The sequence below is a fragment of the Malus domestica genome, chromosome 11 (assembly GCF_042453785.1).
Source record: "Malus domestica chromosome 11, GDT2T_hap1".
Classification (NCBI taxonomy): Eukaryota; Viridiplantae; Streptophyta; class Magnoliopsida; order Rosales; family Rosaceae; genus Malus; species Malus domestica.
In genome coordinates, this window is record NC_091671.1 from 10,966,920 (window position 1) to 10,993,852 (window position 26,933).

The window sequence follows — 26,933 nt, forward strand, 5'->3', positions numbered from 1 at the left end:
CTAAGTCACGTGCTATCTAGACCATGTGGGTTTTTAAGTAAAACGACGAGCATTGATGTGTTGTATGACAACACCACCTAGGTCACGTGGGAGGCTGATAGTCTCATCATTTTTTATTAAAAAACAAAAAACAAAAAGACTGGACTTTCTAAGGAAGCTTGTCTGCCCTCTTGTTACTGTGCCATTTCCATATCCTCTTATTTGTGCGGTCACGGTTAAGCCACGTCAACATTTTATATTGATTGTTTAATAAAGATAATAACATAAAAAGCAATAGGAATATAAAATGTTAATGTGATTTAACCGTAACTGCACAAATAAAAGAGAATGAGAATGATAGGATAACATGAGGGCAGACAATCTACCTCCAATTTCTAAGAAAGTCCACCCGACCCATATTATTATACATACTAAAATTCAGTCTTCCGACACTGTTTCATCAACAGTGAAAGGGTGAAACTACCATCGGGTTCTTCTTTTCTCCGCATACTGTTTCCACGTTTCTACAATGAAAAGTTGGTTATGCCCTTCCTAGCCACGCGTCTTTCATCGTTTGTTTCTCTGCTTGGGCAGCATCTTTTTTGCTTTACCCTTCTTCTTCGTTTTTCAATTTCATGAGTCTGGGACGAAGCAAAAAATTTAACTAAGAGGGGGCACCTTAAAAAATTTGAGCTCTTTTTTTGGACAAATAAAGCTAGTTCTTTTACAAATGCTGAAAAAATTAATTACAAAATGCCTAATTTTATTACTCTATTGTCTAATTTTGTCTTGAATTGTTTACAATCTAATGCTCATTTGTACTAATTAACTAAATACATGCAACTCAACAAAGTTTAGACATTAGTACGTGAGAAAAATATACAAGACGGAGGGGCATTTAAAAACTAAAAGAGGATTTTCACTATTTTAATATGATTAATTGAATAATTTGTAAAGCAAAAAAATGGGGATGATTAATTGAATAATTTGTAATGAAAAAAACAGGGATGAGAGGGGGGGCATGTGCCCCCACTGGGCCTTACCTCCCTCCGTCCATGTGAGTCTGCGATTTTCTACCACTTCGTCAGCCCGTCTTTTGGTCTCAAATCCTTTCTTTTTCTTTCGCAAAATTGTCTTAGTAGAGGTCCAGCGTTTGATTTTTGTTTTTTTGGATTTAGTTTCCAGTCTCTCCCGTTATTGAATGCTTTGTTGTTGGGCGTTTTCTTCTCATCTTGCGATCGTCGGGGAAGAACTTTAAGGTTAGTTTGTTCTTCGTGTTTTATCCTCATTTTGCTATCTCTAGGCCAAGAAATTTAAGGTCTTTGTTTTTGTTTTTTCTGCGGATCTGCAGGTTGGGACAAAGTTTTTGTGAAATTGGTGACTAATCGCATGCTGCCTCTTCAGATTATTGACAAAGAAAATTATATTGAGCTTGGGTATGTTTTACAACAACTACGTGTAATTTTCGATTCTCAGTTTGTATTTGTTTGAAAGGAACCCTGAAAAAAACTGTGGCAATTTGGTTCTCTGTTGTGTTTATGCTGGCTGTAACAAATTGGTTTACCGTGTGTATAATTTTTTGCTACAAAATTGGTACATTCTAATCGTTCTTAAAAAAAAGACTCAATTTGTTTTCCAATTATTTTTTAGAGTTGTTTTCGTTATTGGTTTAAATCAATGTCCAGAAACCAAAAAGCTTTCAAAAGCAAAGGATTTAACATTACTTAAGGGTTTTACAGAGGTTTAAAAGCTTGAATGCTTAATTAAAGTTTTGTTTAGATCAATGTATAGAGACGAAAAAGGTTTGAAAAGGAAAGTATTTCAGATTGCTTGAAGCTTTTACACCAGTTTAAAAGCTTGAGTGACTAATTAAAGCTTAATTATGAATTCAACCATATTTTACTTAAGTTAATCAATCATGTAACTACTGAAAGTATATGATTCAGTTACCTTTTTGAAAATGAGTACCTTTCTTTTTTATTAAGGATCAAGAACATTCATGCTATCAATTTTTCTCAATGATGAGGCATTTCATTTTCTTTCGTTGTCAAATAGTGTTCTCTGGTGGTTGCAAAGTAATACATATGTATATAGAGCAGGTCATTAATAAACAATCTGTTTGGTTCTAATTTTTTGATAATTCGGTATTATTGGAAAGATAATGTGGACAAGGAGCTGTTAACTCTTATTTATATAAACAGATGCATAAAATTTGTTTTGCACGACAAAGCTTATATGTATTTGGTTAACAATGCGAGTATTCTGAGTTTTGTTAATTCAGTAAAATGTATTGTAGGTCATTAAATTTTGACATCCGTTTCACTAATACTGCTTTTATTCTCAGCAAATATAACATGACCTTACATTTTTTGAACTTTCATCTGATACTGTTTTCTATAGAGAAGATAATCATCGCAGAAAACTCAATCTAACGATACTTTTCCTGCTACTAAAAGCATTCTCTTAACCTTCAACTTAAGTAAGTGCTGCATTTTTATATATGTACATGGTTTACATAGTTTTTAACCATTACATCACCCATTGTCTATAGCTGTGTGTTGTTTCTAATTGCTTACTGTACTGAAATAATTGTATTTAATCATATTTTAATAAGTGAAGTTTGTAAAATTGGTTTCCAGGTATGGTTAAGCAGTTAAAAGGTTTGTTTAATAATTTGAAGAAAAAGAACATAAATCACTAATGTAACAGGTATGTCACAACTTCAACAAATAGGTTTCAAGAACATGTAAATACAAGGATCCAAGAGTATGTCAAATAAATTAACGTTTTATTACTTTTTTTTTATTACTTTTCTACATTTAAATTCAATATTTACTGACCTTTCTCCTCAGGGGAATTAGTTACTACTAATTTATATACAGACTATCTTCTATTTATCTAATCTAAATACATGGCCTTGCCTACACATTGAGAGGTTAAGTTAAACATAAAAAAGTAGAAATATGCCATCTCCACATGCTTTAATTAAGTTAAGGAACATCTTACCAATAGCAGAATTGTTAAATCTATCCATGCACCGTTGCTGTTATTCATTGATTAGATTTAATAATTCTTCTATACGTAATGTATTCTTTCGCTAAGTTAAAGCATGTAGAGACGGTGTATCTTTGGTGGGAACATTTGTACTCATACTATTCCATGTTTATCTTAAACCTTTTAATGCATAGATAAAAAATTGGCCATACATTTAGGGTAGGTCAAAATAATAAAGTTTGTATATAAATTGCTAATAGCTAATTCCTTTGAGGAGAAAAGATGGAAATGATGATTTTTCCTCCGAATAATGGAGCATAAAAAACATCTCTATATTGCAGAGAGCAACCTATTTAGCTAAATCTGATCCATCCTCTTAATATGCATGGTGTGCAGTTTCTGATTTTTAATCAAACTTCACACTATTATTTTCATTTGGTAATAGGTTTTATAAAATTTGCCCATCCTCTTAATACACATGGTGTGCAGTTTGTGATTTTGTACATAGTTTTATAATCTTTAAACATCATTTCATCACATTTTGGGAAATGATGTAACCATTTGTCTCTTCACCGTCTTAAATTGTATAAAATTAACCCTTTATTCTGTTCATGAAAGTACAACGGTGAACTGACATTATGTAAATTCACAATCCGAGTAAGTCCTCGATTTCACATATTTTAATTTATTTATACTTTTGTTCACATTAATCAATATTATACTGCAGTTTGAAATCTATGATATACATCTATCTACTTTCAAACCTAAATTCTACATCTATTAGATCAAATTAAAAAACCCCTACAAGCTTAGATATATATTTATTTAGCTCTCTGTATTAAGAATTTATGGGTGTTGTTCTTCTCATTTAAAAAAAAAATTAAATTTAATATATTCATGTACTCTGTTTGGATACATTGAAAGTATAATCAACAATAAATATTTAAGTCTGTGACATCAGGCAATTTAGCATGGTTACTTGCTGTTCTCTTCAAGGTCAGACAAAGTTTATCTTTGTAAATATATGTATCTTACCAAAAACCATAAATGATACTACAGATCTTTTTTTTTCCTCTAATTTTTTTAATTTTTTAATTTTTTAATTTTTTTTAACAAATGCTTCTCAACAATTGAGCCCTTTTTGTCACTATTCATATTGCAGGAGTTGAGCTTCCACAAATTTCAGGGCGTTCAAACTTTATCCTCTCGAATGAAATGGTAATGAAATTTCTTAAAATTATAGTTTATTACTATAAAAGATGACTTATGTTCTCAGCCTCATAATCTATGTATGTTTACACATTATCCAACTTGCTTTGCTTCTACAAAATCAAAATACTTATATCCGCCTACAAAATTCTGTTGAAGAAGAGAGATTTTTTGTAACATCCCACATCGCCCAGGGGAGTGATCCTTAAATATATATTCTCATCCCTACCTAGCACGAGGCATTTTGGGAGCTCACTGGCTTCGGGTTCCATAGGAACTCCGAAGTTAAGCGAGAAGGAGGCCAGAGCACTCCCAGGATGGGTGACCCACTGGGAAGTTGCTTGTGAGTTCCCAAAAACAAAACCGTGAGGGAATGGTAAGCCCAAAGTAGACAATATCGTGCTACGATGGTGGAACGGGCCCGGAATGTGGTGAACCCGGGCCGGGATGTGACATTTTTAAACTACAGTTTTTCTTTAATTATTCACAAATGTATGTACAGGTTAACGAAAAAACATGTATGCTTTTTTGGTGAATTTGATTCGAATTGGTAAATTTTGGTAACAAAAAAACCTATGATAAATTAAAACACTCATTAAATAATATTATCTGTTCAGTGTATCTATATATAGTTAACAAATTGTTCAATGAGTTTTGTGTATGTAAAACTCTCATCTTCTATCTATTTGTGGCTAATCAACATCGCTTGTTGGTGATGGATGTACATATCAAAAGAGTGAGACAAAAGAACAAGACTTGGAAGTGTCCAAGGACTAGATGGTGGAATCTAAAAGAAGAAAAACAAGCCATTTTCAAAGAGAAAGTAATCACCCAGTGTGTGTGGGATAGAGAGGGGGAAGCTAGCCAAATGTGGGATTCCATGGCTAGTTGTATCCGAAAAGTAGCAAAAGAGGTATTAGGAGAGTCCAAGGGCTTTGCCCCACACCAAAAGGAATCTTGGTGGTGGAATGAGGAGGTACAAACAAAGGTGAAGGCTAAGAAGGAATGTTGTAAAGCCTTATACAAGGATAGGACTGATGAAAATGGTGAAAGGTATAGAAAAGCGAAGCAAGAGGCGAAGAAAGCTGTGAGAGAAGCTAAGTTAGCGGCTTACGACGATATGTATAAACGACTAGATACCAAAGAAGGAGAGTTGGATATCTATAAACTAGCGAGAGCAAGGGAAAAGAAGACAAGAGACCTAAACCAAGTGAGGTGCATCAAGGATGAGGATGGAAAAGTTCTTGCTACAGAGAATGCAGTTAAAGACAGATGGAGAGGTTATTTTCATAATCTTTTCAATGAAGGACATGAAAGGAGTGCTTCTTTAGGGGAGTTGAGTAACTCAGAAGAGTGTAGAAACTACTCTTTTTATCGTCGAATCCGGAAGGAAGAAGTGGTTGTAGCTTTGAAGAAGATGAAGCAAAGAAAAGCAATAGGCCCAGACGAGATACCAATCGAAGTGTGGAAAGTTTTGGGAGAGACAGGTATAACATGGCTCACTGACCTTTTCAATAGGATTTTGAAAACGAAGAAGATGCCAAATGAGTGGCGAACGAGCACTTTAGTGCCTATCTACAAGAATAAGGGCGACGTACAAAATTGCATGAACTATAGGGGTATTAAGCTAATGAGTCATACAATGAAGCTCTGGGAGAGAGTCATTGAGCATAGATTGAGGCAAGAGACACGGGTTTCGGACAACCAATTCGGGTTCATGCCAGGGCGCTCAACCATGGAGGCAATCTATCTCTTACGAAGATTGATGGAAAGATATAGAGATGGGAAAAAGGATTTACACATGGTCTTTATAGATTTGGAGAAAGCGTACGATAGGGTCCCAAGAGACATTCTTTGGAGGATTTTAGAGAAGAAAGGAGTACGAGTAGCATATATCCAAGCTATAAAGGATATGTATGAAGGAGCAAAGACTGCCGTAAGAACTCATGAAGGACAAACCGAAAGCTTTCCCATAACTGTAGGATTACATCAAGGCTCATCCTTAAGTCCTTACCTTTTTGCGTTGGTAATGGATGAGTTAACAGGACATATTCAAGATGATATTCCTTGGTGTATGCTTTTCGCAGACGATATAGTGTTGATAGATGAAACTCAGGAAGGGGTAAATGCAAAGCTTAACCTTTGGAAAGAAGTGTTGGAATCTAAAGGTCTTCGCCTAAGCCGATCAAAGACAGAATATATGGAGTGCAAGTTCAGTGCAAATGGAGGCCAAAACGAGTTAGGGGTGAGGATCGGTGATCAAGAAATACCAAAGAGCGATCGTTTTCGTTACCTAGGATCTATCTTGCAAAAGAACGGAGAATTAGATGGAGATCTCAACCATAGAATACAAGCTGGATGGATGAAGTGGAAGAGTGCATCCGGCGTGTTGTGTGACCGCCGTATGCCATTGAAGCTCAAGGGAAAATTTTATAGGACGGCAATAAGGCCGGCGATGCTGTATGGCACAGAATGTTGGGCGGTGAAGCATCAACACGTACACAAAATGGGTGTAGCGGAGATGAGGATGCTTCGTTGGATGTGTGGGCACACGAGAAAGGATAAGATTAGGAATGAGGATATCCGGGGTAAAGTAGGAGTAGCCGAAATTGAAGGAAAGATGAGAGAAAATCGGTTACGGTGGTTTGGACATGTGCAAAGAAGGCCTACTGACGCTCCGATTAGAAGATGCGACTATGGGGCAGAGGTTCAGGGCCGAAGGGGTAGAGGAAGACCTAGGAAAACTTTGGAAGAGACTCTAAGAAAAGACTTAGAGTACTTGGATCTAACGAAGGACATGACACAGGACCGAGCACAATGGCGTTCTAAGATTCATGTAGCCGATCCCACTCAGTGACTTGGATTTTCCAAGTCTCCAACCGAGAAGTTTTCCTCACTCAGGAAATTAAGGGAACACTACCTCAACCTACATGCTCCACTCACAAAGCTCCAACAAAAGAAAATTCAAAGAACTTAGCGAAGAAGGCTTTGGTGTATTTAACACAATACGTTGAAATGAAGGAAAGCTTATTTATTGATATCCCCGATAAGCTACAAATATGTACATATACATGAGTCAAAATAAACAAACAAGAGAGAGCCTTCACAAAGGTTGCTTAGGAGAAGTCGCAGCAGTCGGTAGAGCCCCAGAAAGCGAAGGCACCGGAGGGGGATCATTCGGAGCCTCAGTACTGGACAGAACCCTAGAAGGAGGAGGCATCAGAGGTTGATCATTTGGAGCTTCATTACGCGGTACAGCCCCAGAAGACGAAGGCAATAAATGCCTTTGGAACAAACCCACAAATCTCTGATGATCAAGTAAAACCTGACCATCAGATTCCTTCATCTGGTCCAACTTCCTCTTCATGTTTGTAGCATAGTCATGTGCGAGACGGTGCAACTGTTTATTCTCATGCTTGAGCCCTCTAATCTCCTGTTTGAGACTCATCACTTCAGCCGCCAATGATTCAACTTGGCGGGTTCGAGCAAATAGGCGTTGGGCCATATTAGACACAGAACCTGCACACTGAACACTGAGAGCCAGAGAATCCTTAACAGCTAACTCATCAGATCGTTTGGAAAGTAGTCTGTTATCTTTGGGAGTGAGAAGGTTCCTGGCCACCACCGCAGCGGTCATATCATTCTTCATAACGGAATCCCCAACGGTAAGAGGACCAGTAGGGGAGACGAAGGATGGGCGCCATATGTTGTCTGGAGAAGGCGGGGCTGCCTCTTCAACAAGGTTCAAGTCAAAACGACGGTCGGAGGGGCCAGACATTTTCAAAGGTGTTGAAGAGAGAAGAGGTCGAACAAATCAAGATCTTAGAAGTGTAAGAATGGAGCTTCTACTGGTGGAGATTCAAGTGTGCTTTGGAACTTAATGCCAGCCCCTATAAAAATCTGCACTCGACGGAGCTTCAGAAATCGAAGAGGCGCCTGCTCAGAAATCGAAGAGGCGTTTGCTTTCTCAAAAGCTGGGCTGCTCAGAGACCACGAGGGTCGATCTCAGAAATCGAAGAGGCGTCTGCTTTCTCAAAAGTTGGGCTGCTCAAAGACCACGAAGGCCGATCTCAGAAATCGAAGAGGCGCTTGCTTTCTCAAAAGTTGGGCTGCTCAGAGACCACGAGGGCCGATCTCAGAAATCGAAGAGGCACCTACTTTTCCAGCCTTGGCAGCACCTGTCACACGCACACTCAGCTTTGCGGAAATTATGGGCATTCTGTCGAAGACTTCTGGTGAAGTAGAAAGCACATGAGTCTTACTGTTCAATCACCCACACGCAATAGTAGCTCATGTGTATCACAGATAACTTTGCCAAAGTTCTCTGCCAAAGTTGAGCACGTGAAGCTTGCAGCTTCCACTACATCGCTCTGACCAAGACGGGTAAAAGAATAGCAAAGAAACAGCACTAACAAAGTTTAGACACATAAATTTTGAAGGTCTAGCTACCCCATATTATTACCCACAAGGGTAAAGGAACAGTATCACTGCTGGATAATTGGAAAGTCCCTGTGTGTCAACCTCTGTGCTTCGTGGCAAGGTAGACTAGCAAACATGCCCAACCTTTACTCACATTCGAGAAAACACTCCCAACAAGATTGCTTGCTCCAAAATCGAAGAGGCACCGTCCTCCGAATCTCGAGAGCCAGACTCCCAACATGACTACTTTCTCAAAAATCGAAGAGAGGGTAAAGGAACAGTACCATTGCTGGATAATTGGAAAGTCCCTGTGTGTCAACCTCTGTGCTTCGTGGCAAGGTAGACTAGCAAACATGCCCAACCTTTACTCACATTCGAGAAAACACTCCCAACAAGATTGCTTGCTCCAAAATCGAAGAGGCACCGTCCTCCGAATCTCGAGAGCCAGACTCCCAACATGATTACTTTCTCAAAAATCGAAGAGACACCGCTCTTCGAATCTCGAGAGCCAGACCCCCAGCATGATTGCTTTCTCAAAAATCGAAGAGACATCGTTCTCCGAATCTCGAGAGCCAGATCCCTGATAGGATTGCTTGTTCGAAAACCGAAGAGGCAACACTTTCCCAACTACAAGAGCCGGATCTCCTTGGATAAAGCTGTCTGTAATCTTCACACGCAACATCAGCTTTCCACATACCACAGACCACTTTTTCAAAGTGCTCTGACAGGGTAAAGGAATAGCATTACTACTTGTTGTTAAGGAGACTCCTATATATGTCAACCTCCATCCCCAACGGACAGACAGACCTGCAAAAATGCTCAACCCTTCCTCATATATGAGAGGGCACTCTCAACGAAGCCTTTTGAAATATTCAGCTTTCTTTCCCCCCGATAATACCTCTGCAAACAAGTTATACTAGAGCAAGAATATCTCATATCATCAGGGTTAAAAGCAAGAGTATCCCATATCATGCTTTTTCCCTGTCTTTTCCTTTGGCCTTGTTCTTACCTGCAAGACAAGGAGAAAGAGAGCAATCAATCAGCACTTGGAATCAAGCTTCCAGCCAGGAACTGACTGCCTGGAACTTACTTACCTGGCATTGCTCTCGAGTACTCATCTTCAACATCTTATGCTTCCAGGGAAGATACCGCATCTGCCTGAGGAACAGATAGGGCAAGTGAGAAGGATACAAGGAAGCATGTGGAGACAAGCGTAACAGCACACGTGCCGATACATCCATTACTCTGTCAAAGCAAAAGTATCCCATATCAGTAGGGTCGAACGTACTCTAGATTTGATGGACTTGTTTTGACCCTCAAATTCTTCAGTCGGCCTTATACTCTGGAGGAAACCAGAAAACCCTCCAGCTCAGTTCAAGAATAAGCCTGTGGAAAGTTACTTCTTCAAAAGCAAAAGTATCCCATATCATCTCTTCTCATTTTTCTTCTCTTTATCCTTCATGCTGCCTGCAAGATAGGGAGAATGTGAACAATCAGCCGGAGCTCTGATTGCTTTCCTTGTCTGTCACCTCTTTCAGCAAATCCCCTAGCTCGGCAACTTGAGGGACTCCTACTACATGGTTTGTATCGCGCTTGACCAAGCCTGAAACTACAAGTAAGCTTCAAGTGAAATTGATACATTACCTTGTGCATCTCCACCAGTTAAAGATACCACCCCTGGATGGAGGAAGAGTACTTCCAGAGAAGATGCCACATCTACCTATGAGACAGATAAGGCAAGTCAAGACGATACCACATTCCGATACTTAGAAGTTTCGTGATTACGAGATCATTCTCCCACAATATTTCCTAATGTCATTTGTACTAAATCATTCACCTGTACTCACTAAAGGAAAGCTTGAACCTATGTACTTGTGTAAACCCTTCACAATTAATGAGAACTCCTCTATTCCGTGGACGTAGCCAATCTGGGTGAACCACGTACATCTTGTGTTTGCTTTCCTATCTATATCCATTTATATACTTATCCACACTAATGATCGGAGCAATCTAGCGAAGATCACAAAAAGCGACCGTTTTCGCTACCTAGGATATATCGTGCAAGAGAACGGAGAATTAGAGAGAGATCTCAACCATAGAATAGAAGTTGGATAGATGAAGTGTAAGAGTGCATCCGGCGGGTTGTGTGACCGTCGTAGGCCACTGAAGCTCAAGGGAAAATTTTATAGGACGGCAATAAGGCCAGCGATGTTGTATGGCACATAATGTTGGGCGGTGAAGCATCAACACGTACACAAAATGGGTGTGGCGGAGACGAGGATGCTTCGTGGGATGTGTGGGCACACAAGAAATGATAAGATTGGAAATGAGGATATTCGAGGTAAAGTAGGAGTGGCCGAAATTGAAGGAAAGATGAGAGAAAATCGGTTCCGGTGATTTGGACATGTGCAAAGAAGGCCTACTGACGCTCCGGTTCGAAGATGTGACTACGGGACAGAGGTTCAGGGCCAAAGGGGTAGAGGAAGACCTAGGAAAACTTTGGAAGAGACTCTAAGAAAAGACTTAGAGTACTTGGTTCTAACGGAGGACATGACACAAAACCGAGCGCAATGGCGTTCTAGGATTCATATAGCCGACCCCACTTAGTGGGAAAAGGCTTTGTTGTTGTTGTTGTTGTTGTTATTTCTCTGCATAGTCTAGAAAAATTCTGCTTTCCTAATCATTTCTCACAATTTCATTTGGTTTTAAAAGTTTTGCTATAATTTGCTCTGATGAAAGGACATTCTGCGACAAAAACCAGGATCAATTTGTTTGCATCTTGAAGATTTCTACTTTCACCAAGTTTATCTCCAACTCCAGGTATTTTATCCCATTGGCAACTTAAAATCAACTGCATCTCTATACTTTGGTAATCATTAGGTAAAATAGGCTGACTATATGCATATTTCTTCATATTCGAACAACAATCACAACAAAACTAGCAATCCATATGGTCATAAATAGATTTCTATGTGTATATAAATGCTACTCTATACCCGCAGCATTGTGCGGGCACCGCTGCTAGTTAACTCCCTAATCCTCCATTTCCTAAATCCCACTCCACCCAACCGAAGTCCACCATCATCAGCACACCACCAATCTCTTCCCCAAACTTCATGTACCTATCGACACTTCAAGATCAACTTAATTAGGCATTTCAAGATCAATTTGATATTTATATTTATTCTATTTGTTTGAGAAATAACTTTTCTTAATCGCAAGGAATTAGTGATCTTGTTAAAAAATGATGGAAAGGGTTACACTAAATTGTTGTTTGTATAAAGATTATGAATAAAAAGTTGTAATTTATCATTTAATATTGCAATGGTAATCTTTTTTTTTTTAGCTTGAATATTGGGAGCACCCGATATTAATATCCTGGATCCGCCACTGCACGTGACAGGGTGATTGTGACACCTACAACTTTCGCTCCCGCAGAAAGTAGTTGTTGATCCCTCATGGCTCATATCCATGGATTATTTAGCAGCTTTTTAGCTCACCTTTTGCTCTTATAGCGTTAGAGTGGAGCAATGAGTTTCATACTGGATGCTTTTAGACATTATTCTTTGATAATCTTTCTATTTGGTCTTGCATCAGTCATTTCGCATCAGTCCTTGCCACTATATTATTATTTCCAGCATTAGTCGTATACCTTTCGATTGCAAACATGTTAGCCAACACTAATAAGCCAATTCTTTATTGTGGGATGTCGTTTTGGTAGGATTACGATTTTCACGCTCATTTTTTAACCATTTGTGTACTCTAAACTGTATATTCACATTATTTCTATGCTAACATAGGAGTGCAGGAGGTTGAAAATGAGTGAAAATTAGGAAGTCTTATATAGATTTACATAACTGCTCCTAGTAAAAGCAATTACAAGACTCGCTTACTTGAGTTAAACCCCTTGCTTGAGGTTTCCTTCAAATAGGTATTCTCGAAGGCTGATTTGGTGCTCGAAAACATATCAAGTCGAAAGTTGAGGCATCTACAGGACTACGAAGATTGTGGGTGGATTTATCTACAGTACTACAACGATTTTAAGGTTGACAGTTGGTGCTTAATGTTAGGAAGCATCTTTAGTTGGGTCCTTTGATAATAACAGAACGATGCTAGACCACAGTTAGTGTGGCATGTACAGGACTGCACCAGCTTGTTTACACGTTTATATAATGATGGGAGCTTGTGTGAACATGCATCTCGAAAAGAGGAAACCACGCTGACAGAGTTGCATCAGCTGGGTTGTAAGATGGATGCATCACTCTCTGTGGACAGAGAAGGACAAATGGTGGATGATGGTGGTAAACGCGGTGGTTGGATCATCTTTTTATTCATGATAGGTATCTCTCTCTCTCTCTCTCCCCCTCTCACCCCCCCCCCCCTCCCTCTCTCATGTACTTCTGTTGTTCACTTATGACTACAAGGAAGTGAAAAAGAAAACTTCTTTCTTAGCAAATCATGTGATCGTATTTTATTTTGAGCAGGAGCTTTAATGTGCTTGACACTTGCTGCTGGAGGATGGCAAGCAAATCTGATTCTGTATCTGATTTAGGAGTTTAAGTGAAGAGCATTGATGCTACTCAGGTGTCAAATGTTGTCAATGGTTGCACTAGTTTGCTTCCTATCATTGGAGCAATTATTGCAGACTCTTTCTTTGGCTGTTTCCCTGTCATCCTGATCTCTTCTTGTGTCTCTTTTCTGGTAATAGCCTCGCTCGGTCTCTACTCTAACAAGCACACATGCTCACATAGCCATGATAGTTCTTTTACTCATTGATGTAGGATAATACACTTCCAATTTGCAACATAAAGTTGAGTTTTTATAAGATAATACACTTTCAGTTCTCTGCTTAATGGAGCATTATTAGCCTAAGATGAAGCATCTGAATCCTTAAATAGTTGGAGCTAGAGACACGGTAGGAAGGTTTCCATATTTTCTTCTCATATTTGAGCTGTACCTCGGCTACCTGTGGGCAATACATATCGTCACATTTTTCAATTTTCCAGTGGAACCAACTTGTCTTTGAAAATCTTCAATACACGTCTAGTCTCATTTTTAAGTTCGTTACAATTTATTCTTTGCAGGGATTGGTCCTATTCACTTTGACTGCAACTCTTGATTCCTTGAGGCCCTCTTCATGTGAGAATGGATCTAGCTTGTGCAAAACACCATCAAAAATTCAGTTTGCGGTCCTATATGCTAGTATAACTCTGGCATCAATTGGACTCAGAGGCACTCGCTTTACTATAGCAACAATGGGAGCAAACCAATTTGACAAGCCTAAAAATCAAGGGATTTTCTTTAACTGGTTTTTCTTTGCCATGTATACAGCAACTGTTGTAAGTTCTACTGTCGTTTGTGTATATTGAGGACAGTGTCAGTTGGGTGTTGGGATTTGGCTTATCTGCTCTTGTTAATCTGATTGGTCTGGTCATATTCGCATCTGGAACCCATTTCTATTGTCGTGATAAGCCACAAGGTAGTCCATTCGTGAAAATAGCTCATGTTATTGTTGCTAGTATCCGGAAATGGAACGTTAAGCTCTCATCCAGAAGGGAGGATTACCACTAACACAATGATGGAGAGGCAAAGACGACTCCTGCAGCACCTAAAAGGAGTTTCACTTTCAGGTACCAGAATTTCCACATTTTGTGCATCCTTACATTGATTTTACATTGGTGTCTTCTTTATTACACGCCGCATGTTTTTTGAACTGTGAGGCCAAATACAAAAGATAACTAGAAGATAATAAGTGACGTCGTGTGTATAATTCACGGGTGACATAAGTCAACCCTATCAAACTTCACCTAACAAGACCTCTAGCTTTTCTGTATGATCTATGATGGAAAAAAGAATGTAAAGTTGAGGATAGAAAAATCTTGTATTCAATTTTGCAAAATCTTGTAGACATAATTTCACTTATCTTCTGTTGCTGAAGATTCATGTAATGTGATGAGATAGTTCTGCTGAGGCCCGCTATGGAATCCATCCTCGGTGATGGTGGGATTATTGATCAGCGAGTTGGCCACTTTAGGATGTTCGAAACAGCTTTTGGGGAACACCTGCGTTGTTCACTTTACGTGAGTCAACAAGCAAGGAAGCTTTTCCCCAATGTTTTCTATCTGTAATCATTATTTTGTTGAGTTTGGATGGATATATACACAGTACTATTTCAGTAGGAAACAGAGTGCCATGCACAATCAAGGAAATAATGATGGTAAGCAATTCTGTTTGCTCTCTTGTTGCAGATTTCTGAACAATGCAGCCCTGGAAACAGAAGGGGACTTGAAGCCCGACGGCTCAATTACAAGGCCATGGAGGTTGTGCACACTCCAGCAAGTAGAAGATCTCAAAACTACCATAAGAATTTTACCCTGTTGGTCATCCAACATATTTATAAGTACCCCCATAGCGATTCAAATGAGCTTAACGGTCCTCCAACCTCTGAAGATGGACCGTCACATTGGTTCACATTTTAACATCCCGGTTAAGCTCACATTCAAATGAGCTTAACATATTTAGTTTTTTAAATTTTTAAAAAGAGTATGAGATAATGATGATGTGATCTCCTATCAAGGGCATATTATTCTTAATATTACATAATTACCATTTTGCCCTCTTTAAGTAAATATTGTGTATCAAACGTGAGGGTAAAATAGGGAAAATAGGGGTATGATTGTTATTTTCTCAAAAGATACAAAATTACTATTTTGCCCTCCTCATGTCAACATTGTATATTCAAAAGTGAGGGTAACATTGGAAGAAAAAGGGCAAAATTTTGACAAACCCTCTTCTCTTAATAGAATAAGAATAGATAGATATAATTATGTTGAGCAATAAACCAATCAAAACTCATTTCACATAAAGTCCTCCTTGCCGGCTTAATTTGTTATCTTGTCATTATTTTTTCATTTCCAGCATTATTGGTATACCGACTATGGCCAGTATGTTAGCCAACAATAATAAGCCAATTCTTTATTGTTGGATGTTGTTGTCGTAGGGTTACGATTTTCACGCTCATTTTTTAAACATCTGCACTCTAAACTGTATATTTTACATTCTTTTTACTCACATAGGAGTGCAGGAGGTTGAAAATGAGTGCCAAAATTACGGTGTGATTGAGATTCACAAACTGCTCCTAGTAACATGAACTTGCTTACTTGAGTTAAAACCCTTGCTTGAGGTTTCCTTCAAATAGGTCTTCTTGAAGGCTGATTTGGTGCTCGAAAACTTAGCTAGTCGAAAGTTGAGGCATCCCAATGACTGGCTGGATTTATCTACAGTGCTACAACTACTGGAAAGTTGAAAGTTGGTGCTTAATGGATTTATTTACACCATCTGGGTATTAACATGGATGCATCACTCCCCATGGACAGTGAAGGACAAATGGTGGATGCTGGTGGTAAACGTGGTGGTTGGATCATCTTTTTATTCATCATAGGTTTCTCTCTCTCTCTCTCTCTCTCTCTCTCTCTCTCTCTCTCATGCACTTCTGTTGTTCACTTAGCAAACCATATGATCTTATTTTGTTTTGAGCAGGAACTTTAATGTGCTTGACACTTGCTGCTGGAGGATGGCAAGCAAATCTGGTTGTGTATCTGATTGAGGAGTTTAACGTGAAGAGCATTGATGCTACTCAGGTGTCAAATGTTGTCAATGGTTGCACTAGTTTATTTCCTATCATTGGAGCAATTGTTGCAGACTCTTTCTTTGGCTGTTTCCCTGTCATCCTGATCTCGTCTTGTGTCTCTTTTCTGGTAATAGCCTCGCTCTGTCTCCACTCTAACAAGCACACACGCTCACTTAGCCATGATAGTTCTGTTAATTGTTGATGTGGGATTATACACTTCCAATTTGCAACGTAAAGTTGAGTTTTATAGGATAATACACTTTCAATTCTCTGCTTAACGGAACAGTATTAGCCTACAATGAAGCATCTGAAGCATCTGAATCATCTGAATCCTTAAATAGTTGGTGCTAGAGACACGGTAGGAAGGTTTCCATATTTTCTTCTCGTATTTGAGCTGTACCTCGGGTACCTGCGGGCAATACATATCGTCGCATTTTTAATTTTCCTGTTGAACCAACTTGTTCTCTGAAAATTTTCAATACACGTCTAATCTCATTTTTAAATTCATTACAATTTATTCTTCGCAGGGATTGGTCCTATTCACTTTGACTGCAACTCTTGATTCCTTGAGGCCCCCTTCATGTGAGAATGGATCTAGCTTGTGCGAAACACCATCAAAAGTTCAGTTTTCAGTCCTATATGCTAGTATAACGCTGGGATCAATTGGACTGGGAGGCACTCGCTTTACTATAGCAACAATGGGAGCAAACCAATTTGACAAGCCTAAAAATCAAGGGATTTTCTTTAACTGGTTTTTCTTTGCCATGTATACGGCGACTGTTGTAAGTTCTACTGTCGTTGTGTATATTGAGGACAGTGTCAGTTGGGGGTTGGGATTTGGCCTATCTGCTCTTGTTAATTTGATTGGTCTGGTCGTATTCTCATCTGGAATCCATTTCTATCGTCGTGATAAGCCACAAGGTAGCCCATTTGTGAATATAGCTCGTGTTGTTGTTGCTAGTATCCGGAAATGGAATGTTAAGCTCACATCTCGAAGGGAGGATTACCACTACCACAATGATGGAGAGGCAAAGACAACTCCCGCAGCACCTAAAAAGAGTTTCAGGTACCAGAATTTCCACATGTTCTGTATCCTCACATTGATTTTATCTTGGTGTCTTCTTTATTGCACGCCTCTTGTTTTTTGACTGTGAGGCCAAATAAAAAAGATAACTAGAAGATAATAAGTGACATCGTGTGTATAATTCAAATGAGCTTTTCCCTGATGTTTTTGATCTGTAATCATCATGTTGTTGCAGATTCCTGAACAGCGCAGCCCTGGAAACAGAAGGGGACTTGAAGCCTGACGGCTCAATTGCAAGGCCATGGAGGTTGTGCACACTCCAGCAAGTAGAAGATCTCAAAACTATCATTAGAATTTTCCCCGTGTGGTCTTCCAGCATATTTATAAGTACCCCAATAGCGATTCAAATGAGCTTAACGGTCCTGCAAGCTCTAAAGATGGACCGTCACATTGGATCACATTTCAAAGTCCCGGTTGGATCTGTCCTAGTCGTGGTTACAATCGCCTCTTGCATCGCTGTCCCAATAATTGATCGTATCCTATATCCCGGCTGGCAGAAACTGACCCATAAATCTCCGACTCCCCTCCAAAGACTAGGAATTGGTCATGTCCTAAATATCACAGGCATGGCTGTTTCCGCATTGGTCGAGTCAAAGCGTCTCAAAACAGCTCACGGTTCCAAGGTGCCAATGTTGGTCATGTGGTTATTCCCACAGTTGGTTTTGGTGGGCATCGGTGAAGCATTTCATTTCCCGGGGGAACTTCAGTTTTGCTATCAAGAATTTCCAGCGTCACTTCGTACCACGGCGACTGCAATGGTTGCGATGATAATAGCCATTGCTTTTTACTTGAGCACGGCGCTGGTTGATCTTTTTCGGAGGGTTACAGAATGGCTGCCGGATGATATAAACGAAGGGAGGATAGACAATGTGTACTGGGTTGTGGTTGTGATAGGTGTGCTCAACTTTGGTTATTTTTTGTTATGTGCCAAGTTGTACAAGTATCAGAATGTTAAGGGAGTGGAAGATAGTAGCTCCTCAGTCTCTGAAGGTTAGAAAATAATGTCTATCGATCTTATACTATAATATGAACTATTTAAGTTCTCGATTTGGACAATATTACTTTTGTCTAAAGTAGAGTTCCAAATTGGCACCATTCATGTTGCGGGTCTCAATTTGGCTTTAAATGCAAAGCTCTTGGATTTAAAAGAGATCTTGTTAGTACACTAAGAGGAAGATGAGGGTTTGTAACCAGAACGAAGTAGATTGAAGAGAAATGTCCTAACCATGAAGGCAACACACCCTTTCTAAACAAGAAGATTTAAAATAAATTGTTTGTTGCCACTTATTACTACAGTCTGGTGGTATCCTTCTTCACTTGTAAGTGAAATGTCTTAGGTTTGAATCTCGTGAATAACTTCATTGTTCGTCAGAAATACTATTTCCAATGGTAAAAAAATGCAATCTTTGAACGTTGGCTATGACTCACTCGAGCTTCCATTCCAACCAAATCTTGAAATACCCAGCCATACCATCTTGTGATAGTTACTAATCTTGATTATGCTTTCAATGTGTTTGACAAAATGCTTCAGAGGCATCCTCTACCTTCCATTGTCTACTTCGAAAGAGGATCTTCTCCGGATTCACTTTGTGGGATCCTAGGGATCTCTACATCCTAACTGTTTATTGTACATCGTGCGGTCATTTTTTGTCAAGTATTATTTGTAAATCCTAAGTCACGTGCTATCTAGGCCACGTGAGTTTTTTAAGTAAAACGGTGAGCATTGATGTGTTGTATGACACATGGCTGGTCCTGAGATTTTAGAGACCCCATGCAAGATCCAAACGGGGGCCCTTACATGGCTTAAAATTTTGGTTGTTATATTTTCTTTTATATTTTTTATGTGCATAAATATAATGCACAAGAAAATAAATAAAAATGAAACATGGTGTGTTGAGTTTGTGTATCTATATGCATCCCTTATGTTTTTGGGTTTGAAATTCCTTGCTTTTTAATAGAAAAAGCATGGTATGGTGGATATGTACTTATCATATTACCGTTCAAATATTATACTTAGAACCATTGTTGCTCTTTATTATCATCCAGAGTTCATCTCAATAAAATTTTATGTGTTAAACAGATCATTGATATATGGATGACAAAATGGTTTTAAAATAAAATGAAAATTAGATGACCATCAAATAGTGACTAGAAGATAAATGGTTAAATTCATAATTAAAAATAAATGTATCCGTTTGTATTTAATAATACTTATGTCACATCCTGGCCCGGGGTCCACCACATCCCGAGCCTGCTCCACTACCGTAGCATGATATTGTCCGCTTTGGGCCCCGACCACGCCCTCACGGTTTTGTTTTTGGGAACTCACATGAGAACTTCCCAGTGGGTCACCCATCATGAGAATGCTCTCGTGCGCTACTCGCTTAACTTCGAAGTTCCGATGAAACTCAAAGCCAGTGAGCTCCCAAAAGGTCTCGTGCCCGGTAGGGATGAGAGTATACATTTAAGGATCACTCCCCTGGGTGATGTGAGATCTTATAATCCACCCCCCTTAAGGGGCCCGACGTCCTCGTCGGCACACCACAGCCAGGGTTAGGCTATGATACCAAATTGACACACCCCGACCTGGAAAGGTCGAAGCATGCTGGCCATCACCAAGAGGTGACGTAAACATAAGGGTAAGTGATGCAAGAAGTGAATAAAATTAAAACTAATTAGAACTAAACAGTGAAAGAGTGCGCAATTCGTGGGTTTTAATTTTATTCACTTCTTGCATCACTTACCCTTATGGTTACATCACCTCCTGGTGATGGCCAACATGTTTCGACCTTTCCAGGTCGGGGTGTGTCAACTTATCTAGCTTTGGAGGAAAAAAAAACCCCAAAAAAAGCCCAATATGAAATAAACACAGCTGAAAAAATTCAAAATTGTAAATACAGGCAGGCAAGGACTCGAACCCGTGCACAGATAGATAGCAAAAACAGCACCTGCCAAATCAGCTATGATTGCTTTGTTTAATATGCTCACGTTTATGGTATATATCTTGTATATTTCAAAGGTTATTAAATTTAAAGGCCCCAAAAAAACAGGGGCCATGTGCGGTCGCACTCCTTGCACCCCCTCAAGGCTAGCCCTGGTATGACAACATCACCTAGATCACGTGGGAGGCTGATAGCCTCACCATTTTTTATTTAAAAAAAAAAAACAAAAAGACTCGACTTTCTAAGAAAGTCCACCCCACCCAAATTAACTCCCTAATCCTCCATTTCCTAAATCCCACTCCACCCAACCGAAGTCCACCATCATCAGCACAATACCAATCTCTTCCCCAAACTTCATGTACCTATCGACACTTCAAGATCAACTTAATTAGGCATTTCAAGATCAATTTGATATTTATATTTATTTTATTTGTTTGAGAAATAACTTTTCTTAGTCACAAGGAATTAGTGATCTTGTTAAAAAATGATGGAAAATGTTACACTAAATTGTTGTTTGTATAAAGATTATAAATAAAAAATTGTAATTTATCATTTAATATTTCAATGGTATTTTCATCTATTTTTTTTAGCTTGAATATTGGGAACACTCGATATTAAAATTCTGGATCCACCATTGCACGTGACAGGGTGACTGTGACACCTACAACTTTTGCTCCCTCAGAATGTAGTTGTTGATCCCTCATGGCTCATATCCATGGATTATTTAGCAGCTTTTTAGCTCACCTTTTGCTCTTATAGCGTTAGAGTGGAGCAATGAGTTTCATACAACATGCTTTTAGACATTATTCTTTGATAATCTTTCTCTTTGGTCTTGCATCAATCATTTCGCTTCAGTCCTTGCCACTATATTATCATTTCCAGCATTATTCATATACCTTTCGATTGCAAACATGTTAGCCAACACTAATAAGCCAATTCTTTATTGTGGGATGTCGTTCTGGTAGGATTACGATTTTCACACTCATTTTGTAAGTACTCTAAACTGTATATTCACTTTTTTTCTATGCCACCATTTACTTGAGTTAAACCCCTTGCTTGAGGTTTCCTTCATATAGGTATTCTTGAAGGCTGATTTGGTGCTCGAAAACATATCTAGTCGAAAGTTGAGGCATCTACAGGACTACGAAGATTGTGGGTGGATTTATCTACAGTACTACAACGATTTTAAGGTTGACAATTGGTGCTTAATGTTAGGAAGCATCTTTAGTTAGGTCCCTTGATAATAACAGAACGATGCTAGACCACAGTTAGTGTGGCATGTACAGGACTGCACCAGCTTGTTTACACGTTTATATAATGATGGGAGCTTGTGAACATGCATCTCGAAAAGAGGAAACCACGCTGACAGAGTTGCATCAGCTGGGTTGTGAGATGGATGCATCACTTTCTGTGAAAAGAGAAGGACAAATGGTGGATGATGGTGGTAAACGCGATGGTTGTGTTCGGGCAGGAAATCTAGCTGAACAAGGTCCCTAGCTCGAGCACACAGTTCCCCAAGGAGTTGGCACTTTGGTTGATTGTCGGGCTCCGGCTTGCCGAGATGCTGCAAGAAGATGACAAAGTTAGTTTTGAAATGTGCCTTTGTGGGGCCTTAGGTGTAGCCTTGAGGCTCGCAATCAAAACTAACTAAGTGCTAAGGCGTGCCACTGCCCATCTCTGTATGGAAAATGTAGAACAAGTGTATTTAAGCCGATTACTTGCGCCCCAAGTTATTCTGACTTCTTGTTATCAAAGGATTGTCGTAGATGAGTTAAGTCTACATTAAGTTCTTTTCTATGCCTTGAGATCAAGGAGTTTTAGTTCTTTATCTTGTATGCTTAAAGGTTGGAGACCCAGATCTGATCAAGTCATCAATTTTAATTCACTTTTAATCTTTTTATGATAATAAAATTACTAAGTGAACCAGATTTGAGAACTAATGGAACTTTGGATCATCAAAAGACTGGAAATGACTTGAATATATACTAGGCAATACATTATAACACAAGATCTATTAATTGAAAGACAAAACAAAGAAAGGCGGGCACAATTTCACCTTTTCGGGCAAGGTTAAACATCTTGCAATCTCTTCTTTATTGTAGTTCTAAAGGGTTAGGTACTGAAAGAGCAATGAGTGGTAAATGATTTTACGCAAGAGAATCAATACTATAGCATTTGGATAAGGTAGCAGAGCTTTTACATAGACAAAAGATGTCTTTCTAAAGGAAGTCTAAGGCTAAAAGGGTGCAGAATCTGAACAAAGTAAACCTTTCTGGATATTTGCTTAAATGAGAGGCAAGTTGTATGTTTGTTTGTTTGATTGGTTGAGTGTCCTTGTCTCTGGGCCATTTTCCCCTATTTATAGGCGAATTAGCCCGACTGCACCATTTCTACTCTTGTCCGAAAGTAACTGAAGGGTAGTGAGTCATTAGCATTTTTACATGTTCTGCCATTTGGAAAAGTGCTTTTGGGCCGAGAGTTGGATGATTTCCATTGGTTGTCACTTCCCTTGTAAGCACCTAACCTTTGCATTTAATGGGGAGCCGTCATATTGTCTAGACATGAGTATCTGGGCTTGGTGCGGGTTTAGGGCAAAATCTCCTTTACTGAGCTCTTTTGGGCTTTTCTTCCCTCGAAGTCTTAAGTTAAATATTAACCCAAACAATGCATTCTTCAATTGTTGTTAAGCCTGCAAACCTATGCGCTAATAATGATTGAACATGCGTCACCTAGTAACCACCATCGCACGCCTTTACTCGAGACTTGCACCATTGATGCAGGCGTTTAATTAACCGATACTTCACACGAACCCACGATCTGTCCTTAATCAACTGTTTACTATATAATCCTTTCTTAATCCTCAGATTAAATACCTTAAATAGTTCCAATTCCTCACATTCTCAGGGCTTCCCAGAATTCCCAGAGCTCTTAAAAACTTTTCTTATTTTCGGCTCTGTCTTTCTGTCTTTAAATCTTCACATTTCCCTCCAAGTTTACCTAATGGCCCTAAAAGCTACTCAAACTCGATCTTCTTATGAATCTAGTGAGGGTATTGCCACTTTGAGCCGTCTGCTCAACGCCTTTCATCGCCTTTGGGCAGGCTTGCACTCTGAACTTTTCTTTAAAGAAGAGGGGTACACTTACTAGGACCTACGTGGACTTCTCAGGTTCCAATTATAGTAGAGGCCAACATGCCCAAGGCCAATTGGTTCACTCTGAACCCGTTCCTGGCTGAGTTGGGCATTTCTTCCTCTAAGTGGTCAAACCACCGTCGCGACTTTCCTCTGATGAATGATAAAGCCTAGGTTAAATGGATAAATGAGCTCGAGCCTATCTTCAAAAGGAAATGGATGAACAATGGCATCTATGAACTGATAATGCTCTCAAAGACCACCGTGGTTGCTAAGCCTGAGTTATTGACCACTGCTCTCCTTTTCTGGAACTTAGGCACCAACACCTTTGATTTCAAGATAGGCCCCATTTCTCTGACTATTCTGGATATGGCACAAATCTTTGGACTAAGACCATCGGGCCGAATTATGGATGTGACTCATGACTAGGCTCCCCTTTTTCGTCCAATTGTTGAGAGTTTAGGCACTTCGGCTTCCCCGTTTCAACTGGAATATAACTCCGTAACTTTTAAGAGTTACGAGACCTCTTTCAAGGGCTTCATCCCTTTTGTGAAAAGAATTTTGGTGCAGACTCTTCTAATGCCAACTTGGATCAAGAGCACATGTACTTCCTTTTGTAATGGCTTAACAAGCATGTCTTCCCTAATAAATCTAAGGGAATGAAGGTCGAGTGGATCCTCTTAGTAGAAGCCCTTCATAATTTTGATGATGTTACCACGGGCACTTTCCTTCTTTCTTAACTCTACCATCTTCTCTTTGAGATGACTCGGGGTGAACCATTTAAGAACAACCTTAATGAATCAATCTGGATGGTCCAATTATGGTTACAATGGTATTTTCCAGAGTTTCAGGTAACTAACTTGGTGTTTCCAGAGGGTGTGGCTCATGCCCGAATTCTAGCCGAAGCTTCTCCCACAGACCATTCAATGTTTGCCTACTTTTATTTTTTTAGAGTCTACAGGACTTAAGCAGACTTGGAATGGGGAGGGTCTGTGTTTAGAAGGTATCCTTGGTTTTATAATCAAGCCTTCCAAGATGCCTTTGGAGAAGATGCTAATCCTTTTTACAGGGAGAAATTTATCAGTTGCATTCAACCACGGGACTTAGCTTGGGGAGTTTACAACGATCGTTATGAACGCGGGTTGGAGGTTTATCATCCCAACTTCTGTAGTAAGCAATTCGGCTTTAGACAAGCCATTCCAATCCCATTCTTTGATTCTATTCATTGTGACACCTCTTATCGCCTCCAATCTCCTCAAGAAGTCATTTTTTTAGCTGCCCGATGTAGCCTTGAGGTTATGAGCAAGGTTGCCCGAAAGCCTTTAGCCCTTAATTTCGAATGCAACTCGACTTTCTCTACTTGATAGGAAGCTAAATGGATCAAGAAGTATGGATGAGATTTGCGGGAAGCTCACGACCGTCTCTTCAACCAACTCTCTCTCAAATCGTATCCTAGCTCGGGCAAACTTGAGAATTGGAAGGAAATGGTTAGTCAAAAGAACCAGCTTCTACTGATATGTACTTTATGTTCCCTTAATTTATATCTTATGAAAATCTTGTTAATCTGTCTTTCTCTAGCTCCTTATTCATTTTTTTTCTTTAACATTTACAGCCCAAGGGAATACTGAAACGACAAACATTGGGTCAAATGAAGAATCTGTCGATGAACAGATCATTCAAGAAGTTGCCGCTGAGGCTAAAAGGCAAGAGAAAGAAGAATGAGGGGATATCTCTGAGCTATCTGGAGACTCAGAGGCTGAGGGAGAGCCTGAAAAAAAACATTCGAGTACCTAAGCGGGCATAGACAGTTGTGGTAGAAACTTCTGATTTTGAGCCTGAGAAACAGCCTAAACCCAAACGGGCAACCCCAACCAGAAAGAGTACAAGAACTCAGACTTCTAAGTCTTCAAAAGCTGCCTCTGCTTCAAAGACATCTACTGTTGTTGGGGTAGGCAGAAACAAAAAGCCTTCAATAAGTACTCCTTGCTTCAATTTTCCATTTATAGTTTACGTCTGAAAGCTAACAATTTTATTTTATTTTCCTTTCAGGACCCCAGGTATCTAAGAAGCCTTATTTTGTTTCATTGGGCATAGAAATGCAACAAAAGGTCGAAGAACATGAAAATGCTGCCTTTAAAGAGTTAGAGGTATAGCCTGCCATTTTTATTTTTTTTTTAATTTTTTTCCTTTTCCTTTCTTAATTCTCTGCCTGACTATCTGCAACAGGATCTTCGAGAAAAAAAGATCTCACCCCCCGAGGCTTCTTCTCCTTCATCCCGATTAAGGCAAGCTCATCCTTCTCGAGCAAAATCCATTCCTCTGGAGGTGACTTCCATTTCTCAGTTTGATCGTTCAACTGGGAAGATGATGCACTATGTTGAGGATGACAGTAACCTAGTAAGTGCCTACCTTTAACACTTTCAAACTAAGAATCCTTTTTCTTTGTACTAATCATCTTCTACTCTTCCCAGCCTTCTCCAACACAGAAACCCCATCAAACACAAGTTTCCATTTTCGGGGAGCATATAGTCCCTGAGATTCTTGTGGTCTTAGAGGTAACTAACCCACAGGCCTCTCGGGCATCTCCCACTGATGCACTTAAAGCTTCTAAAGTGCCTGCTCCTCAACCTTAGGTTCCCCCCTCAGGTACATCATAACTTTAAACCTTCTACTTTTCTTTTTCATAAGTTAATTACTAACTTTGGCCCCCACTTCTGCTATTTGTAGGTTTCTGTTGAAGGTTCGAACACTGTTTCTCTTCCCTTGGTAAGCCATGACAGTCCCTCCCGGTAATCAGAGGAAGTAACTTCCCCTCCATCTCCTTCCAAGGTTATGGGCTTAACTCAGGTAGATTTACCTTGTCTTCTTATGACTCGTAAATTTTCCTTTTAACACGTCTGTCTTGGTTGCAACAAGGTTCTGGAGAAGGTTCGGGCAAATCTCCATCGTGCATAGTGCGCAAGAAAGATCTTCTTCGCCCCTTCCTGGTTCTAGTATCACAGGAATCTCTATCCCTAAGCCTGTGAGTAAGCGAGCCAAGACTTCTACAACAACTACTTTCATTCCTACTCTTTTAGTTGAGGTTGCCCTCACTTCGACGGTTGAAGGTGCGAAAGGTGCACCTTTTGCTTATTTAGCATCATCCTTGCCCGACCTGGTAAAGAAATTCGGGCCAATCAAAACTAAATTGCAGTCATCTCCAACATTTTCTAAGTCTCATAATTTTCAAAATGCTCGTCAAATCTTCAAGGATTTGATGAAACAGGACTTCACAACTTCTTTCAGCCTTAAGATTTTCCATGACGCGGAGAAGGCGCTTATTGAGCTTTACCAAGTTCAGTTGCTATCCCAGGCTCAATACAAGTCTTTTCTGAGTTTCTTCGAGAATTTAAGGGCATTATGAGATCAGCATCAGAAGGCGGAGCGGGCATCTAATAGAGTGAAGTGCTTTCAGGAAAAACACGTGAAGAGTACAGCCACGCTCCTGCAGTTGGTGGAAGAAGGGTCAGTGATGGAAGAAAGGATTACAGTGGTTAATTCTGAAA

At 39.5% G+C, this 26,933-nt stretch overlaps 1 protein-coding gene, 1 long non-coding RNA gene and 1 pseudogene across 4 annotated transcripts; all 3 read left to right on the forward strand.

Moving 5' to 3' along the window:
* Positions 1–992: 992 nt before the first annotated feature.
* Positions 993–12,579, forward strand: LOC139189221 (uncharacterized). 3 transcript variants are annotated; one of them, XR_011572923.1, is made up of 6 exons: positions 993–1,238; positions 1,331–1,415; positions 2,619–2,688; positions 4,136–4,191; positions 11,363–11,421; positions 12,518–12,579. It is a non-coding gene; the product is annotated as an uncharacterized lncRNA (long non-coding RNA). The 3 variants fall into 3 exon arrangements; XR_011572924.1 differs by lacking the exon at positions 2,619–2,688 and having other exon boundaries at positions 11,341–11,421; XR_011572925.1 differs by lacking the exons at positions 2,619–2,688; positions 12,518–12,579 and having other exon boundaries at positions 11,363–11,502.
* A 125-nt stretch (positions 12,580–12,704) lies between these two features.
* Positions 12,705–15,230, forward strand: LOC139189220 (protein NRT1/ PTR FAMILY 2.7-like; annotated as a pseudogene).
* A 24-nt stretch (positions 15,231–15,254) lies between these two features.
* Positions 15,255–18,371, forward strand: LOC103447835 (protein NRT1/ PTR FAMILY 2.7-like). Its single transcript, XM_008387036.4, has 4 exons — positions 15,255–16,042; positions 16,141–16,358; positions 16,759–17,297; positions 17,491–18,371. The coding sequence occupies exons 1-4, from the start codon at positions 15,952–15,954 to the stop codon at positions 18,308–18,310; spliced, it is 1,668 nt and encodes a 555-aa protein (XP_008385258.2). The 5' UTR covers positions 15,255–15,951; the 3' UTR covers positions 18,311–18,371.
* The last annotated feature ends 8,562 nt before the right edge of the window (positions 18,372–26,933 follow it).

Bases quoted from the DNA above. Each gene is read 5' to 3' on its own strand.
- LOC103447835 (XM_008387036.4), top strand. From the start codon at position 15,952: ATGGATGCATCACTCCCCATGGACAGTGAAGGACAAATGGTGGATGCT. The intron at 16,359-16,758 runs GTAATAGCCTCG...TATTCTTCGCAG, and splicing joins CGTCTTGTGTCTCTTTTCTG to GGATTGGTCCTATTCACTTT. The intron at 17,298-17,490 runs GTACCAGAATTT...ATGTTGTTGCAG, and splicing joins GCACCTAAAAAGAGTTTCAG to ATTCCTGAACAGCGCAGCCC.